The sequence below is a fragment of the Antechinus flavipes genome, chromosome 1 (assembly GCF_016432865.1).
Source record: "Antechinus flavipes isolate AdamAnt ecotype Samford, QLD, Australia chromosome 1, AdamAnt_v2, whole genome shotgun sequence".
Lineage (NCBI taxonomy): Eukaryota > Metazoa > Chordata > Mammalia > Dasyuromorphia > Dasyuridae > Antechinus > Antechinus flavipes.
This window is the reverse complement of record NC_067398.1, coordinates 483,945,091-483,961,048: the sequence shown is the minus strand read 5'-3', so window position 1 is coordinate 483,961,048 and position 15,958 is coordinate 483,945,091. Positions and strand designations below refer to the sequence as shown.

The 15,958-nt window shown below is 36.2% G+C and overlaps 1 protein-coding gene across 1 annotated transcript; it reads left to right on the top strand.

Moving 5' to 3' along the window:
- Nucleotides 1-7,524: 7,524 nt before the first annotated feature.
- On the top strand, nucleotides 7,525-13,853 carry TTR (transthyretin). Its single transcript, XM_051999661.1, has 4 exons — nucleotides 7,525-7,639; nucleotides 8,649-8,785; nucleotides 10,989-11,124; nucleotides 13,584-13,853. The coding sequence occupies exons 1-4, from the start codon at nucleotides 7,571-7,573 to the stop codon at nucleotides 13,689-13,691; spliced, it is 450 nt and encodes a 149-aa protein (XP_051855621.1). The 5' UTR covers nucleotides 7,525-7,570; the 3' UTR covers nucleotides 13,692-13,853.
- The last annotated feature ends 2,105 nt before the right edge of the window (nucleotides 13,854-15,958 follow it).

Below are 15,958 nucleotides of genomic sequence, written 5' to 3'. Positions count from 1 at the left end.
ATCACCTAGCAGGGTAAGGTACCAGATGCTGAGGTCCTTTCTTGAACTAAACTGCCAAGTATTCAAATTCTCCTGCACAGGGCACAACTCCAATGGGCTGGCCATGTTGTTCAAATACCAAATGTACACTTGCCCAAAAGACTATTTTATGGAGAATTCACACAAAATAAGCAGTCACCTAGTGGTAGTAAAGTGATAGAAGGATACTTTCAAGGTCTCAAGAATTTCGGAATTGAATATGTGACATGGAAGACACTGGCACAGGACCATTGAGCATGGCGTGCCCTCATCAAAGAAAGTGCTGTGCTTTGTGAGCAAAGCAAAATTAAAATAACTCAAAAGAAACATGAGATGCTTGGATTTAGAGAATCCATCCCAAATGTTTACATGGACAATTTGTGCCCAACTGTAGTAGAGCATTCCGGTTTGTATTGTTCTGATCAGTCACAGTCAGACTGACTTGTAAAATCATTTTTGTCCTCTTCAAGAAAAAACAGACCACCCTCTTTAGCTAATTAATGCCTTCAGTTCTGCTCATTTTTCCATATCTATTCCTTCCTTTCTACTTTGTTGCCACTAGACCAGATCTTTAACATTTCCTCCCTCTCTGCCCACTACTGTCACAACCAGCCAGGGTTCTCTTCTCCCTCCAATCCCTCTACATACCATTGTTAGAATTTGCTTTCATAATATTTACTTCTGTTCAAAACTTTCAGTGGATTAAAATTTTCCATTTACCTACTGGAAAAACCCAAATTACCTACTGTTATAATTCCTTCACAATCTGATTCCAGTCTCCCTTTCTAGACTTTTCTCTATTTCCCATATCTTTTCTGACTGATTGCTGCAGCTGAACATGATTCTTTCACTTTGAGAACTATTTGTACCATTCGCATAATTTACTTTTACAATTTTTGTTTGTTTGTTTTATATGTAGAATATCTTTGGTACTCCCAAATGGATTCAAATGAAGTTCAGGGCATCAACTTTATTTCTCATTTATGGCTGTCCATATTCTCTAGCACAAGTGCTTTGCATTTAAATGTTCAACATATATTAGCTAGTTAACTAATCAATAAGCCTACAAATATCCATAATTTCCCTTAGCAACCAATTATGGAGGAAAAGATTAAATGAAATACTTATGGTCACTTTCTACCTTCCAATGCAAATTACATGCTCTCGATGACTTAAGAGATAGCAGAGAGACTTTCCTGAATCACATAGAGTTTAAGTTAATTACCTAGGATCACATAATTAATAAGTGTGAGAGGCAGAACTTGACCCTAGATCTTCCCCACTCTGATTACTATAACACCAACATTGTATAGCAGTTCTCAATCTTGTGCTGTTTTTGCTGTTTTTGCAACATGAAACACTTATTAGTGTAAACAAAATATTTAACCACCTCTCTCACCACCCACTACATGGTAGCTGTATTATCATTAACTGCTGATTAAGAAAATGTGAAATGACTAAAAGTATTAAGAATTCAGAAATGCTTTCAAAATTCATTTTATCAATTATGTCATCATATATTTCAGAAATTATAATGTTCATTTATTCAGTTGACAGAAGATATAGTTGTTTCTTTATGGATTTGTAGATCTCTTGCAATAACACTAAGAGTATCAAGAATATCTATATAAGTATCTATATAAGAGTATAAAGTTTTCACTATAAAGTTTTCAAGGCAGTTTACATGTATCACTTCATCTGATCCTCAAATAATTCTGAAATGTAGGCTATTATTAGCTTCATTTTATAGATAGGGAAACTGAGACACAGAAACACTAAGTGATGTACCCAGGATCACACAGCTAGTGAGTATCTGAGACAGGATTTGAATTCAGTTCTTCCTGAATCCAAGTCCAAAATTCCATTCACTGCTAGATCTAGAGCTGCAGTGACTGATCTATGTCATGTTTCCTCTTCAACAATACCTTGGGTGGCTTATTATCCTTTCCAGGATCAGGAGCTAAAGAGTACAAGGTAGCAGGACTCTGAGCCATGAGGTTTCAGGTGGCTAAACAGCAAAGATCCAAGGCAAGAATATATAGCACAGCAGGAGATTGGACTCTGCATTCATGACATTTGGAAGCCTTGGAGTTTGAGGAAAACAAAAAAGTTTGAGCTGAGGAAGAAGCAAGTCAGTCTATTCTCAAACAGGGAAGAAGACCAGGAAAGAGCACAAAGGCAGTAGCCAGACTAAATAGAAGCTAAGAGAAAGGGGAGCTCCAGGTTCTGGGGACTTTAGATGGACATTGACAGTGATGATAGGATATTCTATGGCAACTCATAAAGTAGGGGGATCTCCAGTAGCCATTCATTGCCAGGTCAGCCTTAACTCTTTTTCCTGGGGGAAACATTTAGGGAAAGAATATGAAAATGCTTAAAAAATAAAATAAGACTGATATTCAAAGAAGGTCTTGTGAGAAGGTCTAATGTGATTTCATAGGAAACAAAGGGAAGGTTCTTTCATCCTAGAAACCCCTCCCCTTTTTTTGAAATTCTTTTAAAATGGGACAAAGTTCTTTATTATGCAACTATCTTAAATCCATGGCAGGTCTTAGCTTCCTACCATCTACCAGACCAACCCCAATCACTATTTAATATTTAATTTTCCTGGATTTAAAATTAGATTGCAGGGTATAGATTGCTGAATCTAAAATCAGGAATACCTACATTCAAATCCTGCCTCAGACACTAACTAGATGTGCGACCCTCAGCAAATCACTTAAACTTGTTTGTCTTAGTTTTCCCAATTGTACTATCAGGATAATAATAGCATCTTCTTTTCAAGGTTATTGAGGGATAAAAAGGAGTTAATATTTATAAAATACTTTGTGAATTATAAAATGTATAATTGCTAGCTATCATAATTATAAATTATAGTATAACTGAAGAAATACATCAAACAAAAATGACAACTAAAAGTGCATAAATGCCCCAATATGTTAAAAATGGCAAATTTACATTCTACAAAGTGATTCCATATATGATAAAGAGGTTTCAGGAATAAAAGTCTTGGAGGAAGATGGGTCAGTCATGTCATGGGCATCCTGCTCTGCTGGAGGCATCCCAGGCCTCTATAGAGTCAAGAATTTAACCACATAAAGGATTGCATCTCAAACTTCTTTCAGCTGAGATTTCTGAAGGGGAGTTCCACTAAATTATTTTTCCTCCTACATAAGTTTCATTTATTATATACATGATTTAAGTTCTATTCAATTTTTAGACATACTTGGAGGAATTACATTGGCACTTTTCTATAAGTAGACATTAGGAGGTTAAGAAACAACAAAAAAACAATAAATTTGCTGTGGACCATAGATAAATGTTCTCTTATTATCCTTTCTCAATGCAGTATGACAAATGATTGATTCACAATGATTTCAGATTTAATACATATATTGCTGCAAATTGAACCCAAAGTACTCAGGCTTCCTCCACAAAAGATTTGAGTGGAAGATGGAAAAATAGTATTTCTGAAATCTGTTTTCAATTCTATGTATATAGAATCACAAAAATCTGAGAGATAACAAGGCACCCAGAGATCATCTACTCAAACTCATACTTAAGGATCCCCTCTATGATGACATTCCCAAAGTGTCCATTTCACCTTCACTTAAAGGAATTCTTGTGGTAAGGAGACTATTACTTTTTAAGACAACTCATTTCATTTCTGGGCAGTTCTGGGCAGTGCTAGGAAAATTTTCTTAACCTCAAGATGAAATCTCTTTTTCTGAAGTTTCCATCCTATTCCTTGTTCTGACCTCTGGGGCTCTTTCATATGAGTTTTGCAAACTCTTGAAGGGAACTATCAATTCCTTTAGAAATCTCCAACTCAACACCTCCAGTTCCAAATCCTCAAATGGCAACTTGGTCTCCATTTCTCTTTCCTACTTGCCCTCTGAGAGCTGCACTCTAACTCGGTAATGGCCTTCCTTAAATGTATCATCCAAATTGAACATAGTCCTCCAGAAATGATCTAATAAAGATAGACAGAGTTTCTTCCTTCCTTTCTGTGGATATTATGTAGCATAAGATAGTGTTTTTTCAAGTAACATGAGAGTATAAAAAGCCAGAGTCAGAAATCTTTGAATTCAGATAGTGTCTAGAGCTCTGCTCTAACTCAACCAGCTCAGACCAACTGATCTCTAACAATGCTGAAAAAAGGCATTAGTGGTGACTAGTGCATGACCACAAGTTGGAGATATTTACTCTTATGACATCAGATCATAATTTAGTAAGATATGTAAAGGACTTTGCATAGGTTATTTCTTTGGATCCTTACTATATGAAGTAGATGCTATTATTATCCCAATTTTAAAGATGGGGAAACTGAGATCTAAAGAGTTCAGTAATTTGCCCAGGGTCATACAGCCATAGTAAATAGCTGAGGGAAATTCAGATTTTCTTATCCCTATGTCTGCACTCTATCCACTTTGACAATTAGTTCTCCTGACAATTTAGACATTCAGTTTTTTTTTTCTGTGATAAGAAATGAACCTATTTATTATGAGTCAGAGTCAGAGGATGAATCTTCAAACAGCTGGATATCCCAGCAACGCACACTAATCAGCTGGATCAACTGGAATAATGAGAGAACTACGGAAGTCTTAATGGTTTTTTTCATTTCAGTAACCCAGACAAAGTGTAGCCCTGTCAGTAGGGGTGCCTTCAAAACCAGAAGCCATGACACACAGATGGGAAAAAAAGCAAAAAAAGAAAGAAAAGAGAATTGACTTTAAAACACCATCTTGCTCTCTGCCCCCTTAAATGCTTCCTGAGCCAGGATACCTCATTAGGATTGCTCCTGTTGACCCAGGCAGTCTCTGGTCTTCCTGGCACATGGAAGCCTTTGACCTCACCTCCACCTCTATCTTCTCAGCTATCACCATAGTTCCATGAATATCGTCCCATGAATGTCGCTAGTCATATGCAGATAATGGGCAGATTTATTTATCTGCCTCTGAAATTTCTCATTGATTAAATCTTGAATAATACTCCATTTCCAAACCATCTCAAACTGTATATACTATCATTGACCCAACAAAGCATGAACTGCTTAGTTTTCCCCATTTTTTTCTTTCTAGCATGATGGAGTTTGAATCAAAGGACATAGTTTTGACCACTGGCTTTCATATATTGTCTATGACTACTCTGTGAGCCTGTAGCCTCATTTGTAAAATTTGTAAAAATTGTATAACTAGATGATTTACCTTCTATCTCCAGTTCTATGATAATTCTCAGCCCATGGGCTGATCAAAGGAAATATAAGGACTTCCTCTAGCCCTCCCAAAATGGGGCACTAGACTTGTGATGGTCCTCATCCAGGAGTATTGATGGGGTCATAGGAGAGAACACATATAAAGAACATTGCAAATCTTAAAGTGCTATATAAATACTGGTTATCATTACTCTTGTTATTATATTGTATCCAGTTTAGTGATGTCTTCATTCCCTGATTATTCTACTCCTGAACTCAAACAGTGTTTATAGAGCAATACAGGGATGTTCCCCTAAATGTTTAATAACCAGGTCTAGCGAGGGGAAAAAGAAGGAAAAGGTATTTCTATAGTGCTACTCTATTCTAAGTTTTTACAGATGTCTTCTCATTTGATTCTCATAACAACCCTGTATGAAGAGGTATTATTTTACACCTCTATTTTACAGCTGAAGAAACTGAGGCAGACAGAAACCAATTGGCTTGTCCAGTGTCACACAGCTAGGAAACTCAGGAAATCCCAGGTTTTCCTGACTCCAGGCCCATCACCACATTTATTATGCTAAGCCTTCTTAAATTTTTTTCCACTTGCAACCACTTTTCACAGACAAATTTTTACATGATCCCAGATATATAGGTATATAATATATATGTCAAATATTTACTGATAATAAATCATAATTTCCCATCTCCCACATTAAGTTACAGGACCCACAGTTTAAGAAGCTTTGTATTATGCCATCTAACTAGCCATAAAAAACAACTGGGGAAAAGGGGGGATTTTAACACTTTCTTAAATCTAAAAAAATCAACAAAATAATAAATTAACTAAAATCTGAAGTGTAAATGTTCACTTTAAAAATTTAACAATGGTTTGGCTTCAAAATGTCCCTCTGGTCTCCCCTGGTCAAATGTTTGTTTAGTATCTTTATCTACTCTATATCCTGGATAATATTTGCTTATGTCAGTGTGTCCATCAGGGACAAGCTCTGTCTCAATTGTTCGGTATTGCACCTAAAACAGCATCCCACATGGGTTGGCACTTGATAAATGCTATCAGATGATTTCAGTTCCTGGGCTTGCAGGGCTGTCAGATTAAATATAATGTTATGGTAATCACTGCCTCTAGTTCTAACAGCTGTCTGATCATACCCCTGAAATTCTGATTCTGACAGAAGGCAGCTGGTCTGGCTGGGACTGGGTATGCCAGAGGAGAGAAGATGCTGGATGGCCGCTGCTGCTCTGGTTGCCTCAGCTGTTCACTCTTATCAATTAGGCAGGAGACATTTTACCTTGGGTTTAGGTAGTCTCTGTGAGGGAAATGCAAAAAAAAAATCTGGAGAGAAAATGCTGACAATGCAAAGCATTCTGGTGAATTAGTCTGGCTAAAAGCAACCTCTTTACATTTAGACGCTGTCATAGGAAGGGAGGTGGGTTTCTCTGAAGGCTCATCATCATATATTAAGGCATGTGATATGTTTTAATGCAGTCCATTTTCACATCGAGAGAAAAACATTGTGGTTGAAGGAAAAAAATAATTCATCTATAACTTCCATCTTCTTACTGAAATGAACAAATAGCAAGAGAAACATGGGAATATACAGGGGGGTATTGAAAAAAAAAAAAAAAAAACTAAGATCATAATCTAAAAGCAGGAGCTTGAATCTGCAGTTAAAGATCCCAGAATCACAGAATCACAGAGTTAAAGATAAAAGGAAACTCAGAGATAGTCAAGCTCATCATTTTACTGATGGAACAAAACTTAAGTGGCTCACCCAACCCTGCACAGCTAATGTATCTGAATCACCTTGGGTTTGAAACCTAGGTTAGAGTTAAGATGATAACTATGCCATTTATCATCTCTATTCCTTGGCCAAGCTTTCTTTGGTCTCAGTTTCTGCATCTGTTAAATGAAAAAGCTAGACTTGGTGATTTATAGATTTCCTTCCAGCTTTAAACCCTTTGAATCTTTTAACCTGCTAAGAATGATATTCTATACAAATATAGCCAATGATATTTATCCAGTGATCGTCTAATATAAGAATAATACTTCTGATACAATCTAACATCTACTGACATTACAATGAAAATGAACTTTTATTATAAGCAAATGAATCCTAGCAATTTTCCATAGAGAGAATGTTCTGACAGTCTAATCTCTCCAGACAAGGTTCATATTTGAGTGAGTTACTTATTCTCTTACTGTTGACTAGGTAAATAATCAGAATCAGCAGATTTAAGATCCGTTAGAAAAGGATAAGCAGCTTAACTCAAAGGACTGGGGTATAAAAGCTCCAAACTGGAAGAGGCTGCTACACAGATTTGTTCATTGACAACAAGATGACTTTTCATTCCCTGCTGCTCCTTTGCCTCGCTGGCCTGGTATTCCTCTCTGAGGCTGGACCTGTGGTGAGTTTGGTTACTGAAAGTAGTTCTTCTGTGGTAAGCCTCTCATATCCATAGTTGACAAGGCAAAAATGGTTAAGTTACTTTTTAAATTTTTTATAATTAATGACCTACCTTTTAAAATTCAAATAAATTGAAGTAACCTCCAGAGAGGGTTAAATTCCATCAAATGTCAACTGAACTGAGCAGGGAGTTAAAATTCTCTGCTTGTGTTCTAAATGCTCCTTGGGAGCAGTTGGTGTCTTAGTAATTGCTGATGAATAATGGAAATAGAAGCGGAATTAATCTTAGCTTTCCTTATGAAATTTCTGCATGGAGAACCAATGTAAATGAAATTATACTGAAGTCCTTTGGCTATGTAACATATCTCCCTGACCCCAGAAGACAAATAGAACTTCTAAAAATTTAAAAGATAGTGGACTGAGCTGCCATAAGCTACAGGAGGCTCCCTTTCATTAGTGTCTTCAAGTGAATCCTGGATAACTCTTGTCAGACATATTGTAGAAGGGAGTTTCACTCTAGTACAAATTTGACTTCATGGCCTATGAGGTCCCTTCCAAATTGGATATTTCGTGATTCAGTGATATACTTACCTTTGAACCTTTGAAGATTTTTGATTTGGGAAAAAAAAGTTTCAATCAGATAGATAGATATCTAATACTTCAATCGATTGTAAAAATTATACTGAAAGGATTGCACACTGATGAGACGTGAGTTCAGACCCTGTCTCAGACCCTATCTGTATGAAACTCATTATCCTCAATTTCCTTATCTGTCAAATGGAGATAATAACATTTACTTTTGGGGTTATTGTAAGGATCAAATGAGGTAACATGTAAAGAACAATAAAGTGCTAGCTATTTTTGATGATGATAATGATGGTACCTCTTTAGTAACTTTAGAATTAATGCATATACTTTTAGAACATTGGATAATATAGTTATCTAGATAACTTGCCTGGCTCACTTTAATTTTCCAATACCCCACTGAGTTTTTCTGTTGCTTTCCACAGGCCCATGGAGCTGAGGATTCCAAGTGCCCTCTGATGGTTAAAGTTCTTGATTCAGTTCGAGGAAGCCCAGCGGTCAATGTGGATGTAAAAGTGTTCAAAAAAACTGAGGAGCAAACTTGGGAGCTCTTTGCAAGTGGGTAAGTAACTATATAACCATAGTCTCTAATTATTCATTTTCCCAATTGTTCCTTTACCATTTGTCACAGAGTGAGACATTCAGATGGGGAAAAAAGATACTATAATCCCATATATTAAGCTTCAAACATTTGTAAAGGAAATAGAGGTATTACTTCGGGATGAATACTTGCTCAGATTTTTTAGTACAGAGTCAATCCTAGGTTCCCCAACCATATGTCAGCAGAAAACAAAGTTCCAGTGGATTCTATCAAACTGGAAAGGCTATTAGGTCCTAATATGGACTGTATTGTATGCCTGTCACCTGAGGACCAACTTAAATCATTTTAGAGAAGTGCAATCAATGAAAAAATATTTATTAAGTATTCAGTATACCAGTTAAGCCACAAGAGTGCCACAAGAGTGGCACTGGTGCCACAAGAGTGAAACACTCCCTTCCCTCGAAAACTGTAAATCCTTTATAGAGAGATCATCAGAAGATTGGCCACAAGCATTTCATGAAGTCCCAGGTACAGAAGAATTAGGATTTAAGTCAATGGAGGGAGTATCCACTTCTAGAAAATCCCAAATATTTCAAAGAAGGGTAGAGTTTTTTATATTTCAAAAATAGCTTTATAAACATTATTTGTTTTGCTCCTCATAGTCACCTTTGGAGGTAGATTGTGTAAATGTTTTTAATGCACATTTTGCAGATAAGACCCAGAAAGATGAAATACTGCTAGAAACAGCTGAGCCAAGCTAAATTTCAAGTGTCAACTCTTTGGCTAGTGCTGTTAGACAATTCAAAAAGCTTTTTTGAGAGAGAGACTCAAATCCCACCTTAGACCTAGCCTAATATAAGTTCCTGGGCATTTACTTAATCTCTCTGAACTTCAGTTTATTTATCTATAATATGGGGGGTTGTATTCAATGATCTTAAGATTCCTTCCAGCTCTAGATTTATGATTCTATGATCTACTACCAGGTAATACCTGCTATTCAATACAAAAATGATTTCTTAATCCTGCTCATCCAGGAATCCCTATCCTTGAAGATTTTCAGAGAAATCACTGAACCTATTAATAAAATTCAGTAAATTGATCTAAAGACAGAGCAGCTAATCTAGCCTTACAGAACAGAATGGAAGAGAAGCTGCTTAGTATTTATATCACTTTAAAAGAATAGTTTTGTTGTTTAATTGAATCTGTAATAACCACATCGTGATTCTTTACCCATCATTAGGAAATCTATTTTCTTGAAGGGATTTTAATTGAATTTGTATTTGTTTGATCACTTTTGCCTACACAAAATACCAAGTAGAACTTAAAAAGTAGACTAGTAGAGTATTGTAAGCAGGTAATGCCATTCTTAAAAAGAAAATTCAGATGTTTGGTATGAAAATGGCTTGTCAAGGAAAAGAAAATAGTACATCCAACTAAAGTTATTTTTTCTGTATTAGAAAAAAGAGTAAAACAAAAAGAAAGGATTAAAGAGAAGGTGCAGAGCTATCAAGAACACAGCTATTTTCCAAATTCCTCTGTTTTGTACAAATTCTGCACCCTTTGGCCATGTGATGTTATTGGGTTAATCCTATACTTAATCTTTTGGAAACAACAAAAACTATACAAATTCCATTTGTAGGCAAGTAACTGGGGAGTTTAAGCAAATAAAGGGGTAAGTTTCCTGTTCTTTTTTTTTTTACCTTAGATGTATCCTTACACATCCAAATTTCCTTCAACTATAAAACACTCATGTTATATGAGAGAAAAATGCAACTTTTGTTGTAAGAACTGTATTTGGAAACTGAATTATTCAATTTATTTCATAGAATTTAGAATTAGAAGGGACCTCAGAGATCAGCTAATCCAAACTGTTCACTTTATATAATGCTATTCAACAAGCATTGATTAAGAACTTACTCCCCTGCAAAGCACTAGAGACTCAGGATGAATATGCATGAACATTTTCTCCACCGTCCAATGCAAAAGAAAATAAGATTCTAGACTAGAAATAATGATTTTTTTTTTTTATTATACGCCTCATAAACATCTGGTATCCTTATTGAAACAACCCCAGTAAAGTGTCTGAAATTATATGGCAGAAATGATGTTTGGGTTATATTATGTACATAATTATATTTTACCAGTGTTAGTGTCATCTTGTTAATTATTTTCTTGATGCCTCTAGAGCCATATACTATTTAACATTCACTTTTTCATTGTCCAGGAAAACCAATAACAATGGAGAAATCCATGAACTCACAAGTGATGACCAATTTGGAGAGGGTTTATACAAGGTGGAATTTGACACCATCTCCTATTGGAAAGCCTTTGGTATTTCCCCATTCCATGAGTATGCAGATGTGAGTATAATGAAATACTGAGTTTCTCTTTTTGATATGGGTGACCCACAGATGAAGGACTAGCTATCCCCTAATACTTCTGAGTTCATTAGGGGAAGAAAAACATAAAAGTCCATTTGTGACACCTCTTGAAAACAGATATCTAGAAAATACCAATTTTACCCTATAAAGAATCATGAAATATTTCCTTGAGTCAGCAATGTAACTTCATCAGGCAAAGATTTGGGTCCTCTGGTGGATTCTTCATAAGGATAATGATTAGAAGGAATATAAATTTGACTAACTAACCTAACCAAATAGAACTGCATTATTTTACCTTAATCCAGATGTATTTGATTTCAGAATTTCTATTTCCTACTTCTAGCAATGACACCTCAAACATTTTTGCTTTCTATTAAATATTGAAGTTTTTATGTGTGTATAATAAGCATTTATTTTTCTTTTCAATAACAAAACTAATTATATAAGTAGTGCTAAGTCTCCACACTCAGTAGCTCTCCACATTCAGTAGTACATAAAATCATTGGTCATAGAACTATCATCATCCTTGCTCCCAAAGCTCCCTTATCTCTTGCCTACAACTAATAGAGAGCTAACATAAGAGAAATCTCTTTTTCTCTCTCTCTCCTTCTCTCTCTGTGTCTCTGTCTCTCTGTCTCTGTCTCTCTGACTCTGTCTCTCTCTGTCTCTCTCTGTCTCTCTGTCTCTCTCTCTCTCTCTCTCTCTCTCTCTCTCTCTCTCTCTCTCTCTCTCTCTCTCTCTCTCTCTCTCTTCAAAACCCAGAGCTAAGTACAAATGAGAGAAGCCTCAAAAAATCTTAAATGGGTCTACTTACAGATTCATGTTCTCCAACTTCAACTAAACCTTCACAGAAGCACTCCAATCCTTTTTTAAAAATCTTATGGATATAATTGCTCACTAGAGAGACTGCTTCCAACCTTCTGATTTTTCCTCAAGTTTCCAACTGAGATGGACTCTATCTTAAGTTCCTTTATCTCCCTTCCTCCAAACTTCAAAATCTCACTCTCTTCCCTTCAGTCTAAGAAGATGAAGTGGCAGTCTTCTTTACAAAGATTAACCCTCTTACACCCTACCTCTTAGTCAAATCTCTTGCCTTCTAGAAGCAACTAGCCCCACATTTTCTTTCATTCTCATTTGCTTCCTCTCTATTAGCTTTTCCTCCTTTGCCTGTAAACAGCCTTGGATCTTTAATATCCTTAAAAGTAAAGAACATTTCCTATCCTGATATGCCATCTAACAAACTTCCAAATTGACACATCTAGCTCCAATCTCTTTCCTAAATTTTAGACTTTCCTATTCAACTACTTCTTAGACATCTCCAACTTAACACCTCTAACTCAAAATGTGCAAAATGAAACTCATTATTCTTTCCTCCAGACCTGGCCTCCAATTCCACCTTTCTTATTTCTACTGAGGAAGCCTTGTAGAATTTCTCACCCAGGCCCCAATTTTTAGTCATATCTGAGTCTTTCTTTTCTCTCACCATTCCCTTACTCCCCTGTCTGCAATTTCTATATATTTGTCTCCTCTTTTCCATTGCCACAATCATACCCTCAGTGTGAGACCTATGGATTATTATGATAACATCCCAATTGATCTTCCTGCCATTATTCTCTCTCCTCTATTGGATAAAATAAAAACTCCTGATTCTAGACCTCACAAACTTAGTTCCATGCTATCTTTTCAGCTTTATTTCAGCCTTCTCTCATCCAAATCAGACCACTATCCATTTTGTACTACTCCTGTAGACTTCATTTTTATTCATTTGTTCCCACAATGACCCCTATGTCTTAAGTAGACTCCTTCCACATCTCCACTAAAGAAAAACTTTGGTGGGGGGACAAATAAAGGTACTTATTTAATTCTAAGTTTTATTAGTATTAATATATAGTAAACTATTAAGTCATTGAAAACAGAAACTATCTCTTTTTTCTTCTTTGTATTGGGAACTAGCTGTTTTTCTTTTCTCTGAAGAGGGAATATAAGGTCAGTAGCTTAAGTCAATAATACATTTGAATTTCCATTCTGTTTTAACCAACAACAACAACAAAAAAGATAACATTCCTTTTTTCCAAAAAGCATCCCACTTGAGGAATTTGTCTATCCATCCCACAATGTTGGAGTTAGATAAGTATCAGAGGCCCCATTTTTCAGTTCATTATTGTGATGTGCATGCATAACACTTCTAGCGATGGGTTTCTTGTCCCACCCTTTACTTTCTCCTTCACAAACTCTATAGACAAGATTTTTACTACTTCATTTCACTTTCTAGCACTGCTTTACTTGTTCAGGAAATTCTTCATGTTGTGAAAGAGTAAGCAAATTATGAAGGAAAAGAAAACCAGCTTGAAAGTTCCAGCCACATAAACTTTGAATTGATCTTCCATATTTTTCATTCTCTAGGAACTAATTCTAATGGTGGTTGTTTTCCCTTTCAGGTGGTGTTCACTGCCAATGATGCTGGTCACCGTCACTATACTATTGCTGCCCAACTGAGCCCATTCTCTTTTTCAACCACAGCTGTAGTGAGCAACCCAAAAGACTAAATAAATGTCATTTTTCTCTGTGGCAACAATCATTAATAGAGATTTGGCAAGGTAGAAAGGACCATCTTTCATGGAGCTAATAGTATCACATTTTTCCACAAAGCACTATTTCCACTTTGTTATTAACTTGGGCAGAGTCAATAAACCATTCTTGCAAAAGCATTTCCCGTTTCCTCCATTTTTATTCCTTTTCCTGCACCCCAAGTAGTTTCCCTAAAGGATCCTGAGCTCACCAGAACAGGGGAGATAGTGTTCTGGATTTTACAAAGCACTGAGCTTGAAGTTAGAAGTCACCACTTACAAGTGATTACAAAGATATTCACATGACCTACCTTGAAGGATTTTTGTGGGTGGGGGAAAATGCTCTTTAATCTCCATTAGGTTTCACTAATGTTGTTGTTGGAAACATCTTGTCAACTGCTTCATCACCAAACCACTGCCCATAATTAGCCCATGTGATTCCTTCATCTAAGGCTTCCCCCTTGTAAGTGGTTCCCAAATGCAAAAGAAAGGGAACCGCAGAGTCCCAGCTCCACCCCTTTCTGCACTAGCACTGACAGGACCAAGGGATACACTCTTGTAATTCTAGTAGCAGTAAATAGGTCAGGGATCCCTAACTCCTGTCAATCAATCAATCAACCAATATTTATTTAATGCCTACTTTATGTCTGTCACTGTACTTGGAGCTGGGGTTATATATGCAAAGAATAAAATAATCCCTACTCAAAATGAGCTTATATTCTAATGGATAGGACACAAGTACATATATAAAACTATATACATAATTGGGGGGAAGAGCACTAAAAGTTGAGGCAGATCAGGAAAGGCTTTTTGCAGAAGATAATGACTAAGATGCATCATAGAGGAAGAGAGAAATAAGGAGAGAATGCATTCCAAGTATGGGGGTGACCAGTGCAAAGCAACAGACAGGAGAGATGGAGTGTCTTCTGTGAGGAACACCATGAAGACCAGTTTAACTGGTTCAAAGAGTAGGAGGAGAGTAATATTCAATAATGCTGGAGGTTGTATAAGGTCTTACAAGCTAAACAAAGGCATTTGTATTTTATTCTAGAGGTAACAGGGAACCACTGGAGTTAATTAGAAGTGAAATTAGAAGTGAATTTCAGATCTGAAATTAAGGCTAAGTACTTTAGCAGCAATATTTAGGATGGACTGGAATGGGGAAAGATTGAAGGCAGGGAAAGCAAGATGCTGCTGCAATAATCAAGATAAGAGATAATAGTGTCTCCATCAGTGTCCCCGGGGCGTATACATATGACAAGATGATGAAACACAAGAATAAATTAATGAACAAATCTTTATTGAAAGCCTATCTCTTAAGGATAAGAGATCTGAACTCACAAGAGAGCTCTGAGTTTAAATACTATTTCTAAACATTCTTAGCTGTGTGATCCCATATACTAAGACAAAATTTGTCACTCTAACTTCCATCTATCTCTACTCATTCTTTCTGAAGACAAAAAACAGAGCAATTTTATTCTCTCTTTCTTTATAATTGCCCTACAAAGATTTGAAGATTGTTGTCAGGCTCTGCCCAAATCCTTCTTCAAACTAAATATTTTATATTTTTTCAATCAATGGTTATGTGAACTTGAAACCCTTCATCGTACTGGTTTCCTCTAGACATTTCCCGGTTTATCAATGTCCTTCGTAAAGAGTGCTGCGCAGAATACAATGCTCCATTTGTTGTGCAATCAGGATGGAAGGATTATCGTCTTCCTTATTCTTGGAAACAGCCCAAAATTGTTCAAGATTTTATTTTTGGAGGTTCCTATATTACAGAGTTAACTCATATTGAGGTACAAGCAGTTCCCCAATTGCCCTCTCCCCCACCCCCAGATCTTTTTCAAATCAACTGCTATCTAAGCATGCATCTTCTATATTGTACTTGTGACATTAATTTTTGAACTCAAATTAAAAATGTATATTAATCCTTATTAAATATCATCTTATTAGATCACTCCAGTGCTCTAAACTTGTCAAGACTGACTCCATCATCTTGGATGTTAGCCAATCCTCTCAGTTTAGTATGATCTGCATGTTTGATAAGTCTTCCATCTGTTAACCAAATTGTTGATAAAATGTTAAACAGAACAAAGTCAGTCATAGATCCTTGTGAAGTACACCATTGGATACCTCATACCAAGTTAACATCAAACCATGAATGGCAACTCTTTTTTCCCTATTCTTATTTATCTTTATTAAAGCTTTTTATTTTCAAAACATATGTAGAGATAATTTTCAAC

Bases quoted from the DNA above. Each gene is read 5' to 3' on its own strand.
- TTR (XM_051999661.1), top strand. From the start codon at position 7,571: ATGACTTTTCATTCCCTGCTGCTCCTTTGCCTCGCTGGCCTGGTATTC. The intron at 7,640-8,648 runs GTGAGTTTGGTT...TGCTTTCCACAG, and splicing joins TCTCTGAGGCTGGACCTGTG to GCCCATGGAGCTGAGGATTC. The intron at 8,786-10,988 runs GTAAGTAACTAT...TTCATTGTCCAG, and splicing joins TGGGAGCTCTTTGCAAGTGG to GAAAACCAATAACAATGGAG.